We start from the raw sequence: 27,237 nt of genomic DNA, 5'->3' as shown, positions 1-27,237 counted from the left end.
TTGAAAAAAAAAAAAAAAAAAAAAAGGAAAATTGTTTAAATTGTATTAAAAAAAAAACAAAAAAAAAAACAAGCCAAAATATCACAACCTTTATTTATATTTTATAGAAAATCTTTAATTTATTAATTGATGTACAGATAAACAGTCCAAACTATGAATTTCTTATAACATGTCTCCATCTGGTGGCTGAAGGAGCTCCCTGCAGCAGGTGCATCATGAAAACCATGTGAGAAAGCATAGCACTTGGCACCAAGAGCTTAAAGAGGACAGAGTGGCATCGCCTCTGGAGAGAAAATAAAGCAGTTTCACTGATGTCAGAAATCAGTTTGAATGTTTCATATCCAAGCTCAGGTGGAACTGATCCGCCCCTCAGCGCTTCTTCCAGGTGAATTTCCGTCGTGCTCCCTCCTGTCCAGGCTTCTTCCTCTCCCTCACTCTTGGGTCGGGGGTCAGCAGACCAGCTGTGGAAAAAAAAAATGAAAAGAATGAAATATAACTGAACACAGGCGCAGATGAGTAAATTTTTATGTATCTATTAGTTCATTAGTACATGCATGTCATAACACAAGTAGTCCTTATGAGACTGGAGAGTGACATAAATATTTATGGTAGGGAAGATCACGGTAACGTTTAAGTAACAAAAAACACAGCAGCAAACAACCAGCTGTCACGGAGCTTTGTGGTCTCAGGAAAACCAGAGGTGATAAAAACTACACAATAAATTCAAGACTAAATAACTTTACTTTATTATAGTTGGCTAATAAAAAAGGTTAGCTGAGAAAAGAAAAGAAAAGAAAAAAGAAAGAAAACTCTGGAGAAAATACTGTGCTTTGTTCTGTTCTCCGTCAACATGATCCTACACTGCTTCAATAATGAGGTCCGACTCATGACTGATAGTGTTCCACTGTATGTTTTTCTATACAACTCTGATTTTACTGCACTACCAGTGTGTTTGGGATCATTGTCATGCTGAAAAATGTTATCAATCAGATGCTTCCTTGCATGATAGATTCAAAACCTGATGGCACTTTTCTGCGTTATTGTCACAATTACTTAATGTCAGCAGATTAGACATGTGACCCTCCCGTTCCTGGTGACAACGAGCCGGCTAAACAACAACAGCTGATTATAAGCTAACATTATGCTAGTTAATGTTAGGCTCGTGCCTCCTGAAAATCCCAAGTTCCTTGTGACAAACTCTCATACAGTATGAAAATTTATTAACTAAGTGTCTGAATGCAGCAATTCAGTGAAACTTTATTCTCAGTGAAACTAGCATCAGCTAACAGAGGCTAACAACGGCAAAATACAGCTGTGCTTAGTAACAGGAAATTTTCTAGAGTTGCTTTGCTGTCTGAGAACTCTTGCTACAGATGAACGGTGACTTGAGTGACTCGGGGTAACTATCTCTGTTTTTTATTGCTAAGTGTTGATATTATTCAAATATGTTCATTTACAGTTTACAAAATGTGTTTGTTTGTCTTCCCTTTTTACACAAACAGCAGTAGAAACATGCCGACCGGGTGTGGCCTTTATGGGGTACAGTCTAAATTTAATATTGTTGATCTCTCCTTGCTGACTAAAACATGGCAGCTGCCATAGCTAAGGCGGTGCACTTAATTGGGAGGGGTAAAGCCTAGGTTATCCTCAGGTTTGCAAACAGACTGCTGCAGACCCGACGGCCAAGCAGTCATTCCTGTTATGCTGCTTTAAAGTCAGTGTGTAATGTAAATTCTCTATGGAGAAGTCTACACGGTAACAAAAACCAAACAGGACCTTTGCACTAACCATCCGACGACAAACTTTACGTGACTGGGACCCAAGTAGACCCCCAGACTTCCCGAATCCATGCTTAGGAAAACAGAACCCAGTAAAGGTAATATGTAATCTACTGACAGAGATTTTAGACCCTCTACCTTAAAGAACATGCTTTTCAGATACGGTTTATTTAGGCTTTACATGTCTTGTCCAGTTCTTCAAATATTTTAAGGACACACTGCAAACCACGCTTAGATATGTCCATCCAACCAAAGATTTTTAAAACCAGCTGCACAAGCTGGTGAATGAGCACTCTTTTAATCCCAAGTTGTAAAAGTATATCAGTGGTAGTAGTTTTCAGACAGGATGCTGCCGTAGGAGATACAAACAAAACAAAACAAAGCAAAACTACCCACCTTGTCTCATCGCCTCCCCATCTCCCTCAGACAGGAAGCTGAGCAGCGCACGGGAAATGGCGAGTCTCAGGGCCCCCGCCTGGCTCGACCTGCCGCCACCGCTCACCTTACACTCCAAGTTGAAGCGGCCCAGCACGCCCATGAACTGCAACGGGAACATCAGCTGCTCTCTGAGAGGTATTTTTATAAAAAAAAAAAAAGAAGAAGAAGAGAAAATGACCAAGAGATAATAAGGTGAAAGAATGAAATGTGGCTGAATGGGCAGACCAGGAGTGTGCACTATTTAACAGATAGCGGTATCAACGGCGGAGGCTTAGCTAATTTAATGTCTGGTTGGGTGACTTTTCAGACAAGCGTAGAGGATCCCGGCGCTGTGAAATGCCTTCTTTTACAATCTCACCACCACATATAACAGAGAAACTTCTGACTCAGCAGGAAGAGGATAAGAGTGTGTGTGTGTGTGTGTGAGTGAGAAAAAGAAAGTGTCTGTGTTCTGGATGGCGTCTTAGGCTGAATGGCCCATAGCTGCTGACAAAGTCAATTGTCACCTCTCTGCTCCAATTACAGCCCCGTCCTCACACTGCGTGACAACACCAGCTCTGGACATTCTCTCTCACACTCACACTCACACACACACACACACACACACAATCACTCAACTGTGTAATTAACTTACTACAAGGAGATAAATAAAAAACGAGGCGATGCTGTGAAGAGTGAAAAAGCTGCTTTTTAATTTATTTATTTTTTTTTGGAGAGGTAGGGGTGGAGGGTGGAGAGTAAAACCCATCGCGTCTTGCATTTTAAGGAAAACGGTATCTGTGAATGAAGCAGTGCAGAGGCTGTGAGGTGGAAAGGCTTATTTGCTCAGAGTGGAAACCTTCGTGCTGCTCTCCTCACCTGTCCTGCAGCACGGGGAAGTATTGGAGGTAGTCCTGGCCGTTGACGGTAATGTGTCCTGAGCCGCAGTCCCGCAGGATCACTGATGAGTCTGATGTCTTCCTCCGACCTGAGAATGACAATGAAACACAGTCTGGTTTTTTACTTCAGACACGAGTGTCATGTTTGCAAGTTTACTACAAAGGTTACCTTTTTTAACCTTCCAAATCATCCCAGAAATGACTGGGAATGGAGGAAGTTACCTGGTCTCGCACACTGAAAAAAATGCAATAGGGTGGTTGTTGAATCTGCATAGAATTACTTCATATATCCAGCATGACTAATTTAAATTTCACATCTAAACATATTTTTGTCTTTTAATTTTCACATATTCTTTAAGAATATTCATTCTTTTAGAACAAATCATGTTGAAAAGAAACAAGTTAGTCGTGTTTTATCCTCAAGCTCCGCCCCCTGGAAAGGAAAAATCGGCTGCACTGTCCGCCATTTTTGTCTCTCGCTTTGGAAAATCTACTACCATCTGGAGTTTTACACTTGAAGGTAAATAGGATTTTAAAGCTAACACACCAGTGAGAAAGAGTGTAGACCCTTTATATATGTGGACTTTTACTGGGGTGTTGTTATTTTACAGGTATGTGGGCTGTTTATCGAAAACCATGAAAGGCCAATGTTAGGCTCCAGTTAGCTAATGGTAACCGAAATTATGCGATAAGCAAATTAGTAATTAACATATATAATGTGAGTTAATATTGTTTGTATATTCTTTCAGTCTAAATTAACAGACTATTACAAACTTGCATCGGTGTCTGTAGTAAGTGGTGGTACCTGCAGTGTCTTAACCATTAAACAAGCTAATGTAGGGCCGGGATATGACTAGTTTGTTGAAACATGTCTGCTGCTAATGTGACTGCTCACACACGGTAACATTACCAGCACATAGCCACAGCCGCTATAAACATGCTGAAAGGTCAATCTAGCTTCTGTAGTCAGCAGCTGGAAGACTCAACACAGACCCAAGATTCAGTGTAACGGTTATCTAAATGTTGTGTGTCCTGTTTGTAAGCCCAGAAAAAGAAATTAAATAAAATGACGACCTTGAGCTTCAAGCTAATGTAAGCGTAATGCTATAGCATAAAGCGACTAATGCAATGATGACGTTGTTAAATTAGTAAAAATACAGTAAATATATCCAACATGAATCAGTTATATTTTTGGTCTAAACATAATTAAGTCTCACGCCTTTCACTTGTTTTAGAAGGATGTTCAGTCTTTTAAAACCAGTCATATCAAAATAACAGAAAATAGTTGTGTTTTCTGTTGAAACTCCACCCCCCCCAGGGCGTGTTCTGCGAGGGAAAATTCACTGTGGCGGTCCGCCATTTTTTGTCGTTGCTTCGTTTACGTTTGGTGCTGAGCTTTACTTTGTCGAGGTAAACTGAAAACTACATGTTTGAGAGGAAACGAAGAGAACATCCATTATATGGGGAAGTTTTTCTCATGAATTCCTGTTGAGCAACATAGCGGAAAAAACAAGTCATTCCTTAAGTTAACTAACGATAATGCTAGCTTAAGCTGCAGGACAATATTATGTGCATTAGCTTTTTTTCAGTGTGTGCCCAGTCACATTCGCTTGTTTTTTCTCAGTGAATACAGACTAACAAACTCGTGTCCATTTAGTTAACTGGTTGTACCTAAAATGTTTTAGTTAAACAGTTAAATAAGCTAGTTTGCCATGGGGTGGGCTCTGTTGGGGGGGTGAAGATTTGCATATGTTATCTCACATTCTGTAAGGTAAATTTTCTGGAAAGGTCAAATTAACTAATTTAACTAAGTATTAATGAAAGACCTTGATGTGTATATGACAATAATAGATGTAGTTTCTGGGTCATTTGGCAGAACTGCAAAATGGCCAGAAGGAGGCAACTGCTGTGATTGCAAACAGGCTTTGGGTGGTATGGAAGTAAGGGCAACTATGGAACTGCTCAGCAACATGGGACCCATAGCTAATAAATAGTAACATGACAAAAAATAACAACTTTGTGTGGATGTAACCTTGTGAGATTTGAGATTTTGACAGCATTTTTATGTGACAACTTGTCTTTTTAGATAAATGCAGAGTTTAAGCGCATTACCACCATGCCACTGCAGTCCAGATTACTCTCGCAGATAGATGTGCTATCTGACAAACTCATAAAGGTCTTCAAAAGGCGAGGAGGACAAATAGGAAGAAGACTGCAGAACATTCTGGAGCCCACGGCCCAGGTAAGAAAAAAATAATTTGTGTATACACTTTAGGGAAAATAATAATTTTAACAAAATGCTGCTTGTCACTCTATGCCAGGAGTATGTTGAAAATCACCTGGGATTTTCACAATTTACCATGGGTGCGTTTTTTGTTTTTGTTTTTTCTTTTACCTGCATCAGAACGATGTGTGGAGTTCATAGTTGAACACCTCTCTATGCTCTGACAGTATTCTGCTTCTTTGCATGGAGATTTCACTTCATGCATTACCTTTTTAAGCATTCTGAGGACTCAAATCACATGCTGTAATGAATCCATTTTTGTTCACCTAATGTGTTAATGTTAACATTTTTTGGAATAGTGACACAGATTAAAATAAGATTTGGTATAATGTTCTTTGACCAGTGTTCTGTTTAATTAAATTTTGGAATTCTGCATTTTCTAGGCCACAGATGAAGCCATTATCCAACGATCTAATAAGGAAACAACCATGGGAATTTACATCATAAAGTCAAGAGATGCCAATGGCAGCCCTGAGGACATCGGGATAGTCCTTGAAGGCCAGAGAGTCTGGCAGGATTTGGATAACTATACCCTAGCAGCTGCAATGCTGTTTGGACTAATGTACACTTTGAACCTCACCTACCCACTGGAAAAGTATACCTTCGAGGTATTATAGAAACTGGTTATGGAGCTCAAAAGGAACAGCCTTTCAAAGAAGACCCAGGTTCTCAGGACCAGACTGTACGATTGAACAGTTTTCCAGTTATGATGTGGGAACAACATGTTTACCTCTTCGAATATGTACCATCCTTTCTTTTAAGCCAGCACTGGTAAAGTTGCAGTACATAGTGAAACTTATTTTTCTGGCACTTTTCAACTTGGGGCCTTTATTACTGCAGTTTTCACTTTTCAAGCCATGGTTTTTTTTTTTTTTTTAAATTCAAACTTTGAATGTCCATTTTTCTCAATGGAAATGGCGCCTTGCACCAATTTCACCAATTTGCAATTTTTTTCCCAAGGTGCACCACTACAAACAGATTGCATCGTGTAGTATTAGTGATTGTGATGTTTAGTGATAGAAGCAAGCCAATACTAATCAGTTTAGGTCTCTTGGTTGTGTGCCTGTGGGTTATAATGTTATTTTAAGTCTCTTCTTTGTGTCATTTTAATAATTACACCCCTGTTGCCATATTACCTTACCTTATGGTTCTTACATTTAAAAAACTATTTTTTACATAAGTGCGATGTCACAAGGCCCCACAATGTTGAATTCAGGTTCCAGCAGATAACTTTGAGGAATGTTGTGGAATGTTTTTCAAGAGATGCATTGTACAAATATGACTCATGTATATTTTGGAAGCCTGAATTGAAAGTCCATTTTTACAACTGTGTAGTATTTTCAAAAATACAGGTCATTGTTCAAAAATGTTTTGCTTATTTCTTTGATTGAGAGAAAGTGTACAGTACATACAGTAAGATCAGCCTTAATTTAGTTTTATTTATTGAACACTCATATATTAGATTATATATTATATATTAGAAATTTGTTATAAAATAAAATAAGCTTACCATAAAATAATCTTGTCAATATAACACATAGTCCAATACAATTAACACAAAAAGTTCATGTCTGATAAACAAGTGGTTTCTATAAATATTTGACCGGAATGAAAAACATAACAACAACATAAAAAAGTCATGTTCGTGTTACCAGAAAAATGTGTGCAGGTATAACATAAAAAACTAAGGTTAACCAAACATAACTTAATTTCGTGCAACCGCTTACAATAATTTTTTTATGTTTATCCCACTGATTATTTTTTTCAGTGCATGTAGCAAGAAAACAAAACACTTTGTTTAGGCGAGGGAGGCATGAAGCATGATAATTCAGCAGAAATTACCCTCATTGATGGGCTCAATCAGACATTAGAAGGAATTGATACCCAGGAGGTGTCAGACTGATGATTATTTGATGTAGACACTTACAGTGGTCTCTCTCCTGACCTGCTCCGTACATACTGAAGATGTTTTGAACCAAACAATTCCATCAGACCCATTTTCACTGATTTCTAGTCCAATTCTTGTGTAATATGGGATGCCTCAGCCCTATCTCCCCGTTTCCCTTCCTTAAGAATGGCAGTAGATGATGAGCTGAAGGTCCAGATGCATCTCTCAAGTTCTGTGTCAGGTCTTTGCTGGATTATTTTCTGATTCTTAATACTCATCAACTCGACATGATACATTTCATCTACTAATAGTTTTTTAGACCAGAAACTTCTTTTGTCCTCCAATTGTTCAGTGTCCTTGATTTTTTTAAGAACACCCTGCACACCATGCTGAGATATGCCAAGTTTTTAGCTAACAGCTGTTTGAGAATCCCCTTTTTGGTGTAATGATACTATTTAATCTTAAACTGTGTTATCTTTGGAATTTTTCAGAGATTAAACAAAAGAAAAGGGTACAAATTGTGTGTTTTTGTGACAGGCTGCTAATAAAAAAAAGTGCCTAAAGATACAATTTAACAACACTGGTTCATCCCTTTAGCTAGAGCTTTTTTTAATGTTTGAATGAATCTTCAGAGAGCCTGGAGAACTAATGCTTAAGAGCACTTAAAAAACACTAGTCTGGCTCTTTGGAAGCAAAATATAAAGAACTGAGGAGGGGCTCAAGACCTTTGCTCAGCACAATAAAATCATGCTGGTTTTTTTTTTGTTTTTTTTTAATTTCCCCCAAATACTCTGAATTCCACAAAAACTGTGCAATGAAATTATTTGCATTTGTTTTTAAGCCTGGCTAAATCTGCTCACACTGTCACATTATCAGAGTTTTAGCCAAGACAGAAATACCAAAAACTGAATCTCCACAGACTGCCACAGATTAACGTGTTTACGTCTTGCTACAAAAACAGTTTTGGTCTTGCTAATTTATCCATTTGTGATGGCTGTGCCTGGTCAACTGGCTCCACTATGACAAGAAAACAACAGGTGGTGAGGGTGGCCATTATTTCTATACAGAATATGCATGTACAGATCCCAAAAAGCCACATTAAAAGGGACATACCAGGGTGAAATCAACCAAACGTGCCTTAAACTGAGAGGTTCCTTTTCTGTGTTAAACAGTTTTTTTGGTCAATTTTCAAAACTTCTGAGACTTCTGAGAAACACATCGCTGTTGTGAACCTACCCTCCGCGGTGCTGAAGGCCACACCATTTTCATCCTTCTCCAGCAGTGGCACCAATTGCTTCAAGGACTGAGCCTCCAGCAGCCGACGGTATCGCTGAACGAACTCCTCCTCCGTGCTGCTGTACGGCATGCAAAGCATGTGCTCCATTAGCTTGATAAAACGGTCGTACTGAAGACAAATGCACAAAAATGCAAATCAAACTCTTGGACACAAAAGAGGTGCAAAATAGGACGACAAAAAGCATAAAACCTACATCATGAGTAGAGATGGTCTCCACTAGTAACAGTTCCAGCTCCTCCTTTGTCAGCCACCGGCTTGGGCCGAGAGAGCTAATGGAAACAGGAAGAGATGCGAAATAAAAAAACAAATTGCCAAAACCGCTTTAAAGACTTTTGATTGTGGACTCTTCCTCCTCTTACATCAGCTGGGCATCCTGGGAGAAAAGTCCTTTGGCCCTCAGACGGTCTTGGTGCTTCTCGATTTTCAGGATTTTGCCATAAAGATCCTAAAACAACAAAAGCTTTCCTCAGTCTTATAGAAAAATCTTACTGAACACAAATCAGGGTTGAAAACGGGATTTTAAGGGGAACATCTTTCTCCATTGCCCATCCTGGCCCTCCACAGTCAGATTTAAGCCCTACATCAACACTGACATGGGGCCTAAAAATCCAACCAAAGCTCTCGAGAACGAGAAAAAGTTCAGCCGTATTCTAACCAGAAGAGGAGAAACAGTTTTCATTCCATTTCTATTTTACCCATTTCATAGACTGAACAACTAATGAGTGATGGAAATGGAGTGATCTGCCCAAAAGCCCTTTCTTCTGTTTAGGAAGTAACTTTCATTCCCAGGAAGTCTTTTCCCCTCCTTCAGGCAGCTGTTTTTCTTCCTTCTGTTAAAGTCTAAAGCGCCAAAAGGATTATGAAAATAACCACAGCACTTGTCTGACTCTCTTCTCTGTGGCCACAGAGGAACGGTTAAACCTTGCTGATTGGCTGCATCCGCACAGCACCTTCTGGCAGGGCAGCGCAGGGGTGTACGAGGGTTGATTTGTGCTTTAGAAAGAAATCATTGTGACATGATCATAAAGCACTGATTCACTGCTCTTTATTTTGCTAACAGCTTTTACACCTACATCGCCCGCTGCTGATTTTTGGCACAATCTTGCTCATTTAACTCATTGAAAGCATGAAAGTCAAAGTCTGAATGTTCTGTGTACAGTTACTGATCATTTCTGCACAATAAAAGATGGATGAGGTACAGATTTCTTTGTCAACATCTTGTTTAATTAAACCTAAACGTCACAAGTGACGCCCTGAAGCTTCATCCTTCTTTTTGACTCTATGCTTATGAAATAAACCTCATGCTCTACTAAATAAGTCTTCAAACAAGAGACTGAGACCATAGCTTTATCAGTAAAGAGTTTACTGAGGCCATAATTGGAGGCTCATTTTCACATGGATTTCTACACAGACTACTTCCTGTGACCAGAGTTGCAAGTTTAAGACACCTCAGCGTCAAACTGAATCATTGTTAAGTGACTTTAGACATGTGCCAGATGGGCTGGTCTGAGTATTTCAGAAACTGCTGATCTGTTAGGATTGTCCCACACAACCTTCTCCAGGGTTTACAAAAAAAATAGTTTGAAAAAGAGAAAATGTCCCGGTGACATCAGAGGTCAGCTGAAAATGATGGTTTCCATGTGATAGGAAGGCAACAGTAACTCAAGAAACTACTCGTTACAACCAATGTGTGCAGAAGAGCATCTCAACAGCAGCAGAAGACCACACAGGACCACGCCTGTCAGCTAACAACAGGAAACTGAGGCTATAATTCACACAGGCTCACCAAAACTGGACAATAGACGTTTTGCAGATCTGAATCAGGATTTCTTCTGCAAGTTTCAGTTGGTAGGGTCAGAATTTGGTACAAACAACATGAAAGCATGGATCCATCCTGCCTTATATCAATAGTTCAGGTTGCTGCTGGTGTAATGGTTTGGAGGATATTTTCTTTATACACCTCTCTGCATTTAATCATTAGTCATTATTAATCTCTTCCACAGTGTGTCTCTTGTCCTGTCTTACTCTCGTCACCCCTACTGGTCGCAGCAGATGGCCGCGTCTCCCCAAGCCTGGTTCTGCTGGAAGTTTCTCTTCTGTTAGGAGTTTTTCCTTCCCACAGTCGCCAGGTTCTTGCTCATATTGGGGCCATTTAATTGTTGGGTTTTTCCTCTCCAAAGAAGCTGTAACTAATGAATTGACCAGTGAGCGTAGAGTTAAAGACCCAGACAGTTCAAGACTTTAGTGTAAAAGATGCTAATTTCTTTGCAGCCTTGTTGAGAAACTGAAAATAAAGAACTTCATATCAGCCTTTAGTGGAAAAAAAACTAAAAATAATGAGAATAAAAGCAGATTACAACTAAACACTTTTAAAGGATAAAAACTCTTTTCTATTTTTCTACTAATTTTCTATTAGTTTTCTTTACAGTTTAATTTCAGTCAGTTTGTAATGTCATGATGCATTTGCTCATGTATTGTGTAGTAAAATTGACCTCGGCAACTGTGCTGCACAACTGAAGCAGAGCTGGAAGGAGCAAAAAAAATCTGGAGTTAAATACCCGACACTAGAGTTTCGCTGAGCGGCGGATCAATGCCGCGCTGGGGGTAACCTGGGGAGAATGTGTCATGGCGACGGACACAGACAGAAAGGCAGACAGACGGTAGGGTAAGATCGGGGGAAGAGAAGGAGGAGAGGGTGGGCATGCTGGTCACGTCCCCGAGGCAGTCCCCACCCCCACCCCACCTTAGCCACACAGCGCCTGGGTGAGAACTCATTTCCCCGTCAATTATTCACCAGATGTTTGTTTAATTCCTTCTTGATAGAGTGTGCCTAATCCGCTGCCACTCTGACCAGCGACAGAGGGGTACGGGAGGAGGAGAGAAAAAGAAAATCAAGCAAACATCAAGGAAAAACCAATTTTCTTTACAAAAAGAAAAAAAAAATACAGTAATAGAAAAATCAGAAAAAAAAGAAGGCGAGAGGAGAAGGCAGCTTGAGTTACACGTGTGCAAACACTGGCTCCTACAATGGCGAGGAATAATTCGCATGGATTGGCGGGATGAAAGGAGGTGGCGGCGGAGTAGTGGGCCAGTATCTGGATACATTTAAGTTGAGGCTGTTACAGAGACAGACAGTCAATAAAGGCTCTTCAAATGCACGTTCAGAGCTCCGGCTACGTGAGAACGAGGCATTAACTACCAGCATTTATTCGGTCTTCGTGTGGAAAAGGAAGGCGAGTTCTCGGGCCTCCCTGGAGTTGTGGCCATAAAGGGTTCAGCGGAGCAGCGAGCAGGTTAATGTGCCACGCCGGCTGAGAGGAGAGCAGCCGAGCACGAAGGCTGCTTCTTTACACGCCACTGCCCCCTCCTGGCAACGCTCCCGGGGCTTGTGAGACAGCGAGACGATGGGTAAAGGGCAAAGGATGGGAAGGACGGGAAAGACAGACATGTCTGACATACCTATTTAAACCCACAGCAGGGGGTGCAGATTACAGCTGCAGGGCAAAACGATGTGTGTGTGTGTGGGGACAAATATTCACATATCATCCCCCTCTTCTCTCTCTCCTTCTCTGTGTTGCAGATACAATCAGACAGAAGAACAAGCGTGAACGGTGTGCCTGCTCATCTGCCCCACTCATCCTCCTCTTCATCGCCCAGCCCTGCTTCCCTCCAAATCCCCGAGGAGGAGGTCTTCCCCGTAGCGGGACAAAGCCTGACAACCAGACACCTTTGATGGGACTCAAATCCTGGACATAAAAAAATAAAACTACACCGTTTATTCCAATCAAAAGGGTTTTAAAATTCTGTTGTGTTTGTATCTTTGTCTCAAACGGCTGTTTTGCTATTACACAGGCCAAACACATCATTTGATCTATTTTTAATACAAATGATCTCGGCACTGCAGGACAAAAATGCCCTGAAATTATTTTTCTTAGTGGAGTCTGGATATACTGCTGATGTGCGTTTACTTTCTGTTGTAGTAGTTTTTAAATTTTCCCTCTTTTGTGGTCTCAACACCAGTGTACGGTTCATCTTCACTTTAAGAGGCTTGAAATGTTTGTATATTTCATTTCTGGAGTCACCGTGTTCACATGATTTTCAGAAAACTTGACCTCTGACCTTGACTTCAAATTTAAATATTGGTCTGACTATTGGTGACCACTGATATTCGAACTCTCTGAGATTTGCAGTAGATGAACCTAAGACAGGAAGACAGGTCCTGTTTGGTATGTTTAGTAAGCACCCAGAGAGCAGGTCTGGGTGCTTAGGCTAAGCCGATCCCAAAGCCACCCTCAAACATCACATGTACACAGACACAGACAGAAGAGGATGAGGGGAATGAGAATCAGTATGTATGTAAGTGCTAATTGGTGCCCCCTGAAAGCCTGAACTGAGCAGTTTCTGTCATATTTCAGGCCTGCTCAAAGAACAAAATGCCCGGGTGCATCAGAAGTTAGTGAGGGTGGTGTCTGCTTACGGAGTACGGAGCTACCCTTGGAAAAACTCAACCTATTCTAATGGTGTGAAAACCAAATCTTTATTGAGATATAATGAGGTGTCAAAACTCCTCATTAAGGGTGCAGGGAGGTCACCAAATGTTGTGTTTACGGGGGAAAGAGTTACGATTAAGGATCTGAAAGCCAGCACTGGGGTGCCAAGATTGGAGCCTCGACTGCCTTCTGTTTACACGGACAGACTGACTGAACAACACAATGTTAAAGGTCAGTGAGCCAGCCTGTGACTGTGTATGTGCTTATTTAAAGAAAAGTTGCTAAAATGATATAAAAAGTTGCAAAACCCAGTGGCAAATTTGTTAAGTTTGCAACAACGAGGCAAACTAACGCACAATGTCAAGTTGAAGAGGTGAGATGATAAACATCTCCACATGAAGAAAATAGAGTCTGTAATTAGCTTAAACAATAAACCTCTGCAGGTGGGCTTGTGTCTGATTATATAACTGCGACATCAGGTAAGGAAATCACCCCAGACTTGAATTAAAGATAATGGCTGTCTGTGCTGTGATTTCAGCTGTATTTAAATGTAAAATAATCACCGAGGGGGAAAGTTAGATGCAACAAAAGCTCTAGTACTTTTATTCTGTCACACGGTGCACAGCCTGAGAGCAACAGAAGCAGGAATGTCCGTGTTCTTAGCAAGTCCCATTCCTGATAACTAAGACTGGAGGAAAATGACATGTGATGCTCACTGCTTAGATTAAAAGCTGAAGATGTACAAAACTATTATCGAAATGACAATATTGACCAATGAATACCTACACAACAGACGGATATTCAGGTACAACACACCCCCCCAAAAAACAAAGCAAAAAACAACCAAACCCAAAACTGTCACAGTGTTGTGAATTCCTTTGTGCTAAAAGTCTTCACAAGTCTTCAAGAGCCCTAACAAAAATAAAATCCTCCATTAGTTTTGTTTGCTGAGATTTGGGGGCTGGGTGATTAGGTATTCCACAGGGATCCATTCTTGGACCTCTTTTATTTATTCTTTACACAATATTATCTCTGTCATCCGCAATTTTTTATGCAGAAGACACCATTTCATATGCCACCGTCTCTTCCCTTGATCTGACCATTGCAAATCTGCAGCTGGCTTCTGATAAATTTTAGAAATCTGCTATTGCACATAAACTTGTTTTAAACAGTGACAAAACTAAATGCGTGATATTAACAAGATTTACAAGGTCCCCTAAAAGTATCCGGGAACTACCCTTCATATTCAAATGCTTTATAGTCATAAAATCCAAATGGTTGACTGATATAAATCCTCGGGCTGGATGAATTTAAAAAATCATTTAAAAAAAAAAATCATCCAGAAAAGTTTTTTCTGTGTTCATTTTGAAAACATATCTCAGTCTATGTCAAAAAGCAAAACATTAAGGACAGTCAAGAGTGTACAAAACCAACAGGTAATGATGCAACCCTCACCGTGAAGAAATGTTTGCCAATCAAAAGCCCACAAACAATAACAGAGCGCACAATTTTTTGAAAATCTGCACCCTGGCCGGAGTTTTTCCAAAGCTCAATTTTCAGTGATCCAAAATGCCATTTATGTGTGGACGTAGACTGGGAAGCTACATCCAGATTTTCAGTTTTAACGCGCTGGTTTCAGTTCCACACAAAAGAAAAACTAACCAATCAAGTCATAAATAACAGTTTGCGAATAACATGACGTGGCATCTGGTGTAGTGTAACAGCTTTACTTCCTTGGTGGAAGAAGTTGTCTGATGGCAGCTGAAGCAGGGAAATAAATATAATATATATACTATAAATACTTAAGTTCATAGTGTTTTCCAACAACTACATCAGCTGACAAGAACTGCATTTAAATGTGAGCTATGAAACTACATCTCTTAGTGACATGCAGCCTATATTACAAAAACAACCTTTTGCTGCAGTTTGAAAACCAGCTAAAAAAATTACATTCATGCAGGGCTATAAAAAATATCTTCAGCTACAAGAAGAACAGGAAGTCGTGCAGCAGATTGTGGGTTAGTCCTGACCTCAGACTGTAAGTACAGAAACAGACTCAAGGATATGCCATAAAAACATAAATAAAAACTACTGTTGGTACTATGTTTTGTAAATTCATGGTACACAGATAAACCTTCGGTATGACAGATGAAAGATGACCTCAAAAGGTTCAACATGAATCCAAACAGGTGAAAATAAGCCTCCATCTCTGCAGCAGGTTCCCCCCTGAGATTCGCATGTTAAGCTGGACTACCTCTGACCTCCTGCTCGCCTCACCTCCCTCTATTCTCCCACCTCTTCCCTCACACCGCTGCGTGGAAAAGAGGATCTGACTTCGCTGCTCCTCCAGGGAACGGCACCATCTTCTTTCAACTCACTCTGTCTGAATAGGATATGACCCGAGGGTGCGGGAAGCAGGGAGGGAGCAGGTGAGGAAGAGCTGGGGATTTGAGGGGGATGAAGGTTTAACTGACAGCGCTGCTCGCTGCTCCAGCTGTACTGCCGTACTCACATGCATGAGGGAGTAGTAGGACTGCTTGCCAGTGTAAAACAGGAAGTGAAAGGGCCGCCCGTCTGCTCCCCACTGGACAGCTTTATGGAGAGGAAAATGAATCAGCTCTGGAAACCCTCAGTTAAAAAAAATGAATAAAAAATGCATTCAGGAGCAGATTTACATACCTCTTTGCTTGGGAAAGATTTCATCAGGATGCTGGAAATAAAAACAGATTTGTTTCAGTAAAAAAAAAAACCCAAATAAATAAAATCAAACAACTGGTGATGTGTAGAGCTTTAAAAGCCACCACTCCTGAGCTCTACTCAGGAACCATCTTTTGCTTCTGTTTACCCCTCAAACTCACTGATGTACCAGACAAGTACCTGTGCTTGTGATGTTTATATTTATACTGGTGACCACAGTGAACAAGACAATTTACCAACCTACCTGAGGTCAAACTGAAAAGATCAAGGACATTTCATCATAAAAGCACCAGAACTGATGCGTTCCATCAAAATGCTGCTTGTGTTTCCACTGTAGACCCACCAACATTAGAGAAATTACTCAGCACTAAGCTTCTTTTGTTTGTTTTTTACATCCCTTTCAATCTTTAAAAAAAGGACAAAAACCAAAAAAAAAAACAGGTAAATTGAACAGACCATCTTTAAACTAAATTTGTTTCATTTGTTCTTTTCTATTTTAATATTTCAACTACATATTTCCTTTAAGAAAAGGGCAAAAAGAAAAATTGGGACAATATGAAACAACAGTGCTGGCGTCTACAAAAACTGGTTTTGAAGAAAGTGGAGCCCTGTCCCAGTTCAGATTTTATTTTTGTTTTTCTTTTTATTGTGCCCACCATGGAACGTGTCCTCCTGAGAAGTTCTTGTCCAAGATCATAGATGGTAAAGAAAATCAGACGTATCTGTGTCCACTGGTTGATCATCTACATCGTCGTCCTCCACAGAAACTGGCTCATCCATATTAATGTTTTGTGTCCAGATATGATGAACCACAGCTTGGCTTATTGTAAATCTGCTTATTTTTGCATGCTACAAACTGGAGATGTGTACTGTGAAAGCTAGCGACTAAACCGAGTTGGTCTGCACATGCCTTACATGTCTGTACCTTTTCATGTGGACGTTTAGATTGGAGCAGTGGGGATAAAGGGGGCTGTTTGTTCAGGGAAAGAGACAAACAGGTAAAGAGGGAAACCCCTAACTTCTCTCTGACAGTGTTAGTGACCTCACAGTATGTTTATGATTTCAGTTTTGGCACTGATTATTGTTTTATAGTCTCATATTATAAATGGGTTGAAACCGACCCAAACAACACAAAGATGAGAATTTTCACCAGAGCATTTTATCATTTTGTAAAATTCAATTTTTGTCTTTTGTTTTGTTTAAACAGAGATTCCTGACAATGTGAAAAAGCCTTGAAGCAATAGTCTAATTTAAAAGGTGTTGCCACGACAGGTTAATGGAAGTAAATAGGGGAAAAAAGAGAAACGCTTAACCAACAAGTAAATTAAACCGTGCAGTCTTACCTTCATGAGCGGCCGAGCTGTCTTCTCAAACAGGCCGGAGGGAAAAAGGTACGTGATGCTTCTCTGTGGGCGAAAGACAGAGAAACAAACAAACAAATACATAAATAAATAAATAAAAGGAGATGGCAGTTTGAGAGATGATGGCACATTATGACAACGCTGACATGTCCACACAACAGAGGTCACACCAACAAAGTGACAGAGTAAGAGGTGCAAGCTGCTTGCGGGTTCAAGGAAAGGCGAGCAAGGTGTGTGTGTGTGTGTGTGTGTGTGTGTGTGTGTGTGTGTAGTTAGAGGAGAAAACAAGCATGAAAAGGCACAAGTTTAGGCTTTGTTGACAGCGAACAGAGGACACTGTGGATGTCTAACAGTTCACTCCGAGTTCATCCTCTGCTGTGTGTGTTATTAGCAGGGCTACAGATGGCATTGGAAATGTGTGTGTGAGGGAAGAAAGGCCCCTCATCAAGACAGCCTGCTCTTCTCTCCCTCTTCATCCCACCATCTCTGCACTCTTCCTCCTGTCCTGCTCTCTCTGTCGGTTCAATTAGCGAGGCAGCAGGTGCTGCGGGGAGAGAGCAGGTTGCTGCCTTTAAGGTTGTCAAAACGACGGAAAAGTAGGAAGAAAAAAGGGGGCCGGTCGAGGGAAATGTCTGCGCTAAAGCTGTGAGAGGCAGGAAGAGGAAGACAAGTGAGGAGAAGTTAAAGGGTAGGAAAAAAAAATAAAAGGAGGAGGAAAAGGGAAAGACGAGGAACAGATGAAGACGCACCTGTGTGTCCCCAGAGAGTTGACAGAGATGTGGAAGAGCTCCCCGAGGGGGGAAAGACGGAGTGACAGAGGGGAAAAGACGACTTAGCAGAGCCACAGCGCACAAAGATATTTTTTTTTACTTCATGGTGAAATAGGAAGCTGCAACAGGACAGACAGTAGTGGAGGAAAAGATCAAAGACGAAGATGAACAGAGTTATTTTAAACCTACAAAACCACGAGTGAAGATTCAAAACTTCACAAATTCACTGCACGATTCAATATCTGTGAGATTTTTTAACATTTTGTAATATTTCGAGTATTGCAATAATATATACCGTATTTCACGACCATAAGGCGCACTGTCAATGAACGGTCTGTTTTCATTCACAATGCGCACCGGATTACAAGGCGCATTAAGTGAAACAAAACAGTCAGATACGTCACACTTTAGTCAACCTTTTCTTCTTGCTTCCTCCACCTCTGTGCCATTGATTCACCAATGCTGAATTCTCTCACAGCTGCTCTATTCCCATGTTGTTGCAGTATATTAATGACTAACCTCATATTGTGGATGGATTATCTCAGTTGTTCTCCTGACTGAAGTTTGGTCTGTTTACAGCATCCTGCCATGCGATTGCATTTGGTGAGGTCTCCCGTTGACTTTTATTGAGTGGAAAAAGGTTAGCATTCGTCCTCCAGCTTGACTGTGTTTATGTTATGCTAACGTAGCTGTGTCGCTAGCGATGGCGTAGCACATCATTATATACCAGCTAGCCCAACTTCAGCAACCCTAAAAAAGTCACTGCTGTTCAGTTTTCTGTCTTCATTTATGTTGGAAGTGATGGCAGAGCTGTAAGTTTGAATTCTTTCAGATATCTCTCAGTCAGAACATGCTATATCATGTTTAGGTAGAAGCTAGCGAGCTAACTTCCTGCTAACTTCTAACTCTGTTGAATTTCATAAATTCTGTTTTCATGGATGTTAAACTTAATTGTTACACCTGGTAAAGCAGCAACGGGACCTGAAGAGGACGGTTTTTTGACCCAGATTACTCTGCCAGGCTCCTGACTACAATAGCCATAATGCTCCAACAATCCATCAAGCAGTGCGGCTTCATAGCTTACCAAAGTCGTACTAAAACATTTCTGACTGATTTTTGAGCGCTGTGTACCACATAAAATCAGTTCGAGGTCAGCAAGCACAACCAGAATTCATACTTAAGGCGCACCGGATTATAAAGGGCACCGTCGATTTTGAGAAAATTAAAGGATTTTAAGTGCGCCTTATAGTGCGGAAAGTAAGGTACTGCAAATAATGTTCTCAAAGTTAGACTTTGCCAGTATCTGTTTATCCAATAAGATAAAGTTGTCTCACTTCAGTTATTGAGATTGTCAAACAATTCAACACTTGCTGAAACCTGCCGTAAAAGTTGCCATAACAGCCGACTTGACAACTGAATGGAGTCAAGTTGTCCGTTACATGAAACCAGTTTCTAATAATACAGCAATTAATTGTGATAAAAAAAATACAAAGACAGAAATTCATATTTAACTATTATATTTGCACTCAGCAGCCTTCCAGTTCTGGGAGGGTCCTGTGCTGGATTCCCCCCCAATGCAGCCAGTTTAATATAGGTTTACTCGACTAACACTATCACAGCTGCATGAGATGCCACAAATGTACTCAAATGTATAATTTTTTCAAAAATCATTTTAGCTAAATAAGACAAATTTTTTCAAGTTCCAGCTTCTAAAGACTAAAGACCAGAGACTGTATATAAAAGATGGAATCCTACTGCCTATGGTAGACCCAATTTCCCTTTATTTTTTCAAATATAGTTTGTACAGTAGCAGATAATCTCTAACTGGTACATACTTTTATTTTTGTTTTTCAGTTCTTACCGGTAACAGCTTGTAGGTACACTACTGCCGCCTTTTGGTTGTAGCAGTGTGTTACATCTTAGCAGGAACCAGTTAAAAACAAGCAAACTATGAGCTTCAAGATCATAAATAGCTACATGGACAATTTATATATAATTTAATGACTGAATATTCAAAAATTGTGATCATCGCTAACAAGAACGCGACCAAAACTAAAGCACAAACTTCATGAATGTTTTTTTTTAATGGCAGTTAAGCTTTATCTGTATTCATATGTATGAGTTATACAGTTGCTATGAAGGGAGAAGCTAGCCTAGTTGGAAATTTTAACATGATGTGGGGATTGACCCACTATCGGAAGCAGCCTCGTGGCCATTAGAGGAACTGCAGTTAGTGACACTTTTTTCAGCCTCCTTATTACCTCTAAAATCAGAAATCATCTTTTATTCGCCTTTGTTTAACCTGATAATGTTCTAAGCACTTTATAAACAGTTCCCTAAAAATGTTTCATTTATTTATGATTAATCTATTAAATATTGTCTAACTGTTTCAGTGCTCGTTTACTTGCAAGTAAATTTGGCTCAAAAAGTCACCAGAGTCCCAGAAAAGAGAAAAAAACCCAAATAAATAAAAAAAAATCTGAGATTTTTTGGGCCTTTCTGGGTCTGCGCTCTGTATTAATTCCTCCTCCTGGCTGCAAACATCCTTTTGATTTTCCCCGGGTCTTTATCACCGTCACACCTGAAGAGTCTGGACTCCAAACTGGAGCGCAGGGATTTCTCAGGTGCCCCACTATGCACCTCTGCAGTCCTCCCAAATTTTCCTCTTTCCCTCCACGCATCCAAGTCCAGGCTGCTGGCCGTCGCTTCGGCTTTCACAGCCTGGCGCAAACAGCTCACTTCATTATTTGTGAGGGGCACTGGGGACTGGACGAGGGACGGGTGGGAAATCGAGCTAAATGGTTAGAGCAGTGAGGGCTAATGTATTGCCAAAAAAAAGAAAAATCACAAACAAGCTTTGGGTGCATTTAAGGGCGTTGCTAATAGCAATGATGCAGTGGATTAGACAGACGCGGCCACACCTGCCTGCTGCACGTGGAGCCAAACGACGCTAATGATGCTGACAAAGAGTGGAGGCTTTAAACGCATCAAACTTCTGCCTGCAATGCCAGATAGGATGGTGTGAGGGGGAACGACATACCAAAGATGGCCTACGGTGGATTCAAAGCCACCATGCTACAGTAGGAATCTACACTGCCGCACAAACTCAGCATTTCAGAGATTTACAGCTCACTGTTCACTGCTAAAGACTCCAAAATTTATTGTTTTTAATTTACAGAAATGTTCCTAAAAAGGAAATTCAAACAAACAGGAGTCAACCACAGTTTGTTTGGGACTTTTTTTAGTGGCGTATTAATCCACATTTAGTGGCTTTCTGAGCATTTGACTGAGATGTGATATAAATATGTCATCTGCTCAGTGGATCTGGAGGTTTTAATGTCTAGAGAGGTGGGAAAAAATAAACAGACTCCACAATTTAATATAGTGAACGTCAGCAAATGCCATACGTACAGTCCCTTAAACTCAATCGCTTCATTAGCTGGGATCACATATCCAAATGGGATTAGACACTTTTTAGTGAAAGAAAATGTCAGATGGACGGTAAGCAAAGATCTGGGTCTAAGACTGCAGTTTTGCCCAAAACGAGATGGCATTACGCTCATTTAAAACTGGGTGTAAAAAGGTTAAAAGACTGGCTGTTGAAGATGGCAGCAGGAAACACAGAGCACGAGGAGACATCAGCAGGTGTGTAGTTCAGCAGTAAGTGTGGCTGCAGGGTGGTTGTTGTAATCTTAGATGTGAGGATTAGCCTTTTGTCTAGGGTAGGGCTGCCACGATTAGTCGACTAGTCACGACTACGTTGACTATCAAAATCTGAGACAACTAATTTAATAGTCGACGCGTCGTTTGAAGTAGGGCTGGGCTATATCATACCGTTCACGGTAATACTGGTGTAATTTTGGGCAACGATAGGAAAATGAAATATTGCGATAGAATATGGGTAAAACGTGCATGCGCAGTGCCTTTGTTTACATACACACATGGCGGCGACGCAGAATGAAAAGAGCGAAAGTGGATCGTTGAATGAAACGGATGAACCAGAATTGGTTTGTAAAAATGCTGCAACTTCAGTGGTGTGGAACTGGTTTAGCTTTTGTCCGTCAGATACACAACAAAGCACTATTTTTGATAGCGCATGCTAGCGGGCCGTCGTTATTACCGTGTTGTTTGGAAACTACGGTACACTTAAAATCAATCCTTTGATTTTTCTGAAAATCGACAGTGCCCCTTATAATCCCGTGTGCCTTATGTATGAATTCTGGTTGTGTTTACTTCCCTCGAAACGATTTTATGTCGTACACGGCGCTCGAAAATCTGTCAAATGTTTCAGTACGACTTTGCTAAGCTACAAAACCGCACCGCTTGATGGATTGTCGGAGCATTACGGCTATCGTAGGCAGGCGCCTAATATTACCGTATTGTGTGTGTATAACCTCTTTTTAAATTTTGTGGATATTAAACATGGTTATGCTGAGGATATGTCGGCCAGTTTCCACTGGAAATGCCTTTTGGTTAAACTGTCAGCAAGGAATTTGCACCGTTACATTTTTATATAACTTTAATGCACATAAAAAAACAGCTGCTTGTTTAAGTGAAAATACATTGATGGGGTTTTTTGCACTAATGAAGTTGTGGAGTTGTGAAGTATTTTGTCTAGTGTCAATTATATCGTCAGTTATATCGTTATCGCAAATTTTCAAATGTATATCGTGATAAATATTTTTGGTTATATCGCCCTGCTCTAGTTTGAAGCTTTGTAAGAAAGATGCAGGAATAAGTAGTAGGATTTAATTGTGTAATAACGGACTGAAACAGAAGATGGCAGCACTGCATGTACAAGGATGCCAGCTGCCGTTAAACCCCAAAGAAGAAGAAGCAGTGTCCGGTATTGTAGCTGTGTCCAAATTCAGGGCCGCATCCTCCTGAGGCCGCATTTGTAGGCCGATTACGTCCAAATTCGAAGACTCCTCCAAATGCAGCCGAAAAATGCGCCCTCCTTTTCCCCAGATTTGAAGGATGGGTCGAGTGTATCCTTCGTGGCCCAGCTATCCCAGAATTCATAGCGCGGCCTTGCTCAGTTTCCAACAATGGCGGCAGCTAGCTAGTTTTAATATTACTCTTATTATTCTTTCTGGGTCACAAAATAAACGTTTAATATATTTTCAGGCGAGAATGTAGCTGTGTAAACTTCAAATATCTGCTCAGTTTATCAGGACACCACATATTTTCAAAAGCGTTCTGACGTTTTCAGAGACGTCTGTTACCCACTAGCTTGATAGCTAGCCGGGGTTCAAGGCTCACTAGAGCTGCGAAAAACCTCCCAGCAAATCGTTTTCAAACCCACCGCCGTCTTTCACTACTCAGGTTAAACATGATATATAAGTCACTTAGATAACTTAAAAATGTTATTGTTTGATTTTTTTCAGTTTTTTGTTTTGTTCCTGAGTAAATCAGTTTGTCTGAGATTAAAGTTATAGTTTTTACACAGCTGAATAAACGTCAAACAGACAACTGATCATCAGAAGTGTGAGATGGTCGAGAATATACTCCGGTGTCCTGTTATATTTTAGATAGCAAGGAGCAGACGGCTGAGTTTATTAAACTCCACCGAGACAATCTGCAAATTTCTATAAAAGCTTAATAAACTATCATCTGCTCTTTATTTTTAGTTAGCACATACCTTAAACACTTCAAGCTTTAAGCTAATGATAGTTATATAAGAGCAGACACATGCTGATGCAATAAGCTGTACGTTTTACTTCCAATGGATGCATGATCTGATTAGTCGACTAATCGCAAAAATAATCCGTGACTAGTCGACTATCAAAATAATTGTTTGTGGCAGCCCTAGTCTAGGGTCACCTGCGTTTCCCAGTAGCAGGAGAAAAGACAAGAAAGGAGAGTGCTGGGGCAGATTTCAGATACTACACAAACATCACTTTCACACTCCAAGCCAGATGAGATCACTCACTCACGCCAGCTTTCTGTTGATTTGCAGTTATATTTCTATATTTTCTTTTCGCAAGTGCCAAAATTAAGTGACCCCTGCCCAGGCCAGCTCCTGACCTACATCAATTGCAGATACCTTTGCAAACACCACTGTCAAGTACTCAAGACTCACTAAAGAAGTGCTGAAAATCCCCAACTATGTCATGTACAGTTCAAAGCTTAAAATGGTGCAAAAAAAATCACATGAAAACCTCGCCGTTCTCGTCTTTTTATCCTTTATTTCCCACATAAAGCATCCTGCCTATGTGTGATGCTTTAGAAGCTGCTGCCAAATTCTTTCTAATTAAAGCGAACTTACATCGATGTCCTCCTGGGTGAAGTTCTCGGGATCTTCTCCCATCATGTTGGCCAGGTGGCGTTTCCCGATTTCGTACTCCTCCACCTGCTTTTGGATGTACTCCAGGGTGAACTTCTCCGGTCCAGCGGCCGCCAGGTTCTTCCTGCACAGGGCAGAGCTCACACATACCTGCCTGCTCAGCAGCACCTGGGGACGGGGGGAAAAGAGCCATTATTGTCAGACAAATATCCAGGGCAGCTCGATAACACAGCCGAATTACAGTTAAGAGCTCAGTAAACTGACATAAAGCACCTCAACGACTGTGGCACATTCATGAAACTACAGACGTGGTGACAGGTTCTTAATTTAAATATCCGTCAGCGGAGATTTGGCTAACAAACCCTGCTAGAAGCCGCTAACTCAAGGACGAGGCAGTTTCGTCCTTTATTTAAACATATTCGCGTGCGTTAAAGGTGAAATAACGCGTTAAAATGTCACACGCTACGTTAATTCTACCTGTTGGCTTACCTGCGTGGCGACTGTGTTTATACTCGAGCTGCATGTCATACATTTCCCCAGAAACGAGCCCACGGTCCGCACACAGGACGCCGCCATCTTTGCTGACAGCGGTGACGTCCGAGGCGGAAGTTGTCTACGTCAGAAACACGTGCGGTAATCCGTAAAAATAAAATAAAATAAACTCTGTCCGCTTAATAAAACAACAACAACAACGTTATTAGAAGTGTAAATTCTAAAATCAGGAGTTTGTTTTAGTTTCTTTGCAGCCCTTTTCTGTTTAAAACAATGTCCTGATTTATGTATGTAGATGAATGTTGCTGGTGTCTTTACAGTTTACAATTTTAGAAGAATTACCCCTGAAAATATGGCATAATATACATCCCACCAAGAATTAGATGCTGATAGTATGAGTGAGGCATAAGTAATTTTAGCAAAGGGAATAAAGTGTAGACCTCAAAACTGTGCCAAACAAATAAGAAATTTAGGTCAGTAGTTTGTATTTCAGGCTGTAAAATTGACATTATTTGAAGATGATTATCAGCTGTTTGTGTATATATGTATAAAAAGGGTGGTCTTTATTCTTCAAGCTCGGGTCCTCTACCAGAGGCCTGGGAGCTTGAGGGTCCTGTGCTTTATCTTTGCCGTTCCTAAGACTGCGCTCTTCTGGACAGAGATCTCGGATGTTGTTCCTGGGATCTGCTGGAGCCACTCACCCAGTTTTGAGGTCACTGCATTGAGTGCTTCGATTACCCCTGGGACCACTGTAACTTCACCCTCAACATCTTCTCGAGCTCTTCTCTGAGCCCTTGTTTTTCTCCAGCTTCTCGTGTTCCTTCTTCCTGATGTTGCTGTCACTTGGTATAGCTACTATCTATCACTGTGGCCGTCTTCCTCTGCTGCTCCACCACTACTATGTCTGGTTAGTTAGCCATCATCAGTTTGTCTGTCTGTATCTGGAAGACCAGTAGGATCTTAGCATGGTAATTCTTCACCACCCTGAGGGGGCATATCACATTTTTAACTCTGGATTTTCATGCCATACTCAGGACAGACATTCCTCTCTGCTATCAGTCCAGCTCGATGTACTCTGATGTACTCAAGGATGTTTGTTGTCTCATCCTAGACAGTGGTTCTGACACTCACTAGCCACTGGGCTTCTTCCTTCTGCTTAGAGTACAGTCTCATGTTACTGGAGCTTTTCCCCCATCTATCTATCTATCTATCTATCTATCTATCTATCTATCTATCTATCTATCTATCTATCTATCTATCTATCTATCTATCTATCTATCTATCTATCTATCTATCTATCTATCTATCTATCTATCTATCTATCTATCTATCTATCTATCTATCTATCTATCTTTACAGAGTTTCTTGGAGATAAAGATATGGTAGATGAGGTTGTTGTTACCAGTAATGTTGATGAAATATTTTAATCATAGATTGGTAAACCTTTCCTTTGCAGTTCCTTAATTATTAATTAATATGCAATGATGATCCCTCCCACTCTGTGTGGTTGATTCTCCTTCTTCCTCATCTGTGTAGGAAACAGGTAGCGTATTAGAGGCGGGGCCTAAGAGAAAACAAATCTGTTACCATTGGGCTAATTGTTTAAAATGGGCCTGCAGCATGTGTTTTTTTTCTTGTAAACATTTAGCTGCTCTATATTTCTATTTAGCTTAAACTGCATTATCTGTGTGGTCTCCTAGTTTTGTCTTTAGTAGGATACAGCAAGGTAAAAATAGGTGCGCAGATAATTACAAAGAAAATACAGGTCAAATACTAAGAAAACCTCGGCATCAACTCAACCTTGTTGTTGTGACTCTTTTAGGTTGGTTCATTCAGTGTACTTCCTCAGAAAGTGTCCAACAATTCTTAGAAACACCTTTCCTATTACTTATTAGTTCGTGTTATGATTATCCAAGTTTATGTTGGTAGCAGCTCAAGTTTAACTGTGCACACACAGAAAATATTTCCCTGTTTTATATATCATTTTCATGGCTGTACCCCAACTTTAAAGGATTTATTTCATTAACACGAATATGAAAACAACATCTGGTAAGAAAAAAAATACATCTTCTTGCAGGTGTTTTTACAATTTACTCTTTCACTAAGCTAGAACTTTACTGAAAAAAAGGTCCTGTGTTTGTGCCTGTGGCACCATGGTACCACGTTCTTACCGCACACTTTGTTTTTGTACCAGATAAATCTTGACATGTGTGTTGGTGAAGTAAAAGAAAAAGCTTTTTAAAGCATAACAAAAAGCAAAAGAAGAGCATGAACAGGATAATCCAAGCTGCATGACAGCAAAACCACAGAGCTGCATAATCTGCCCGAAATGACAAACGAGGCGAATTAAAAAAGAAAAAAAAGAAGAAGAAAGGGGAAAAAAGGGTACATTCCAGTGAGAGCAGAACATTTTAAAACAATTATAAAGGCCACTTCTACTACACCACTTTCTAAACTCTCTCTTGAGCAGCGGTCCGTATCCTAAAAAGTCACACCTCACTGAAAGCTCGTGTTTTGCAGGGCGAGCATGCCAGCCACATGGTGCAGCTACAAGTCTGCAGGGATCTGGCACTCTGGA

At 40.6% G+C, this 27,237-nt stretch overlaps 1 protein-coding gene across 1 annotated transcript; it reads right to left on the bottom strand.

The window, feature by feature from the left end:
• Positions 1-137: 137 nt before the first annotated feature.
• mrps9 (mitochondrial ribosomal protein S9) lies at positions 138-24,743 on the bottom strand. The gene is made up of 11 exons (XM_085348097.1): positions 24,657-24,743; positions 24,150-24,335; positions 17,094-17,156; positions 15,733-15,763; positions 15,566-15,645; positions 8,923-9,008; positions 8,757-8,832; positions 8,503-8,671; positions 3,075-3,183; positions 2,175-2,344; positions 138-461 (listed from the first exon to the last, which is right to left on the bottom strand). Exons 1-11 carry the CDS (start codon positions 24,741-24,743, stop codon positions 370-372), a joined length of 1,149 nt encoding a protein of 382 aa, XP_085204223.1. The 3' UTR covers positions 138-369.
• Positions 24,744-27,237: the final 2,494 nt, after the last annotated feature.

Source organism: Diplotaxodon limnothrissa, linkage group LG23, assembly GCF_057381915.1.
Source record: "Diplotaxodon limnothrissa isolate DT_005_m linkage group LG23, D_limnothrissa_male_GT1.1, whole genome shotgun sequence".
NCBI lineage: Eukaryota > Metazoa > Chordata > Actinopteri > Cichliformes > Cichlidae > Diplotaxodon > Diplotaxodon limnothrissa.
Note: the sequence above shows the minus strand (reverse complement) of the source record. Positions and strands in the feature narration are given on the sequence as shown.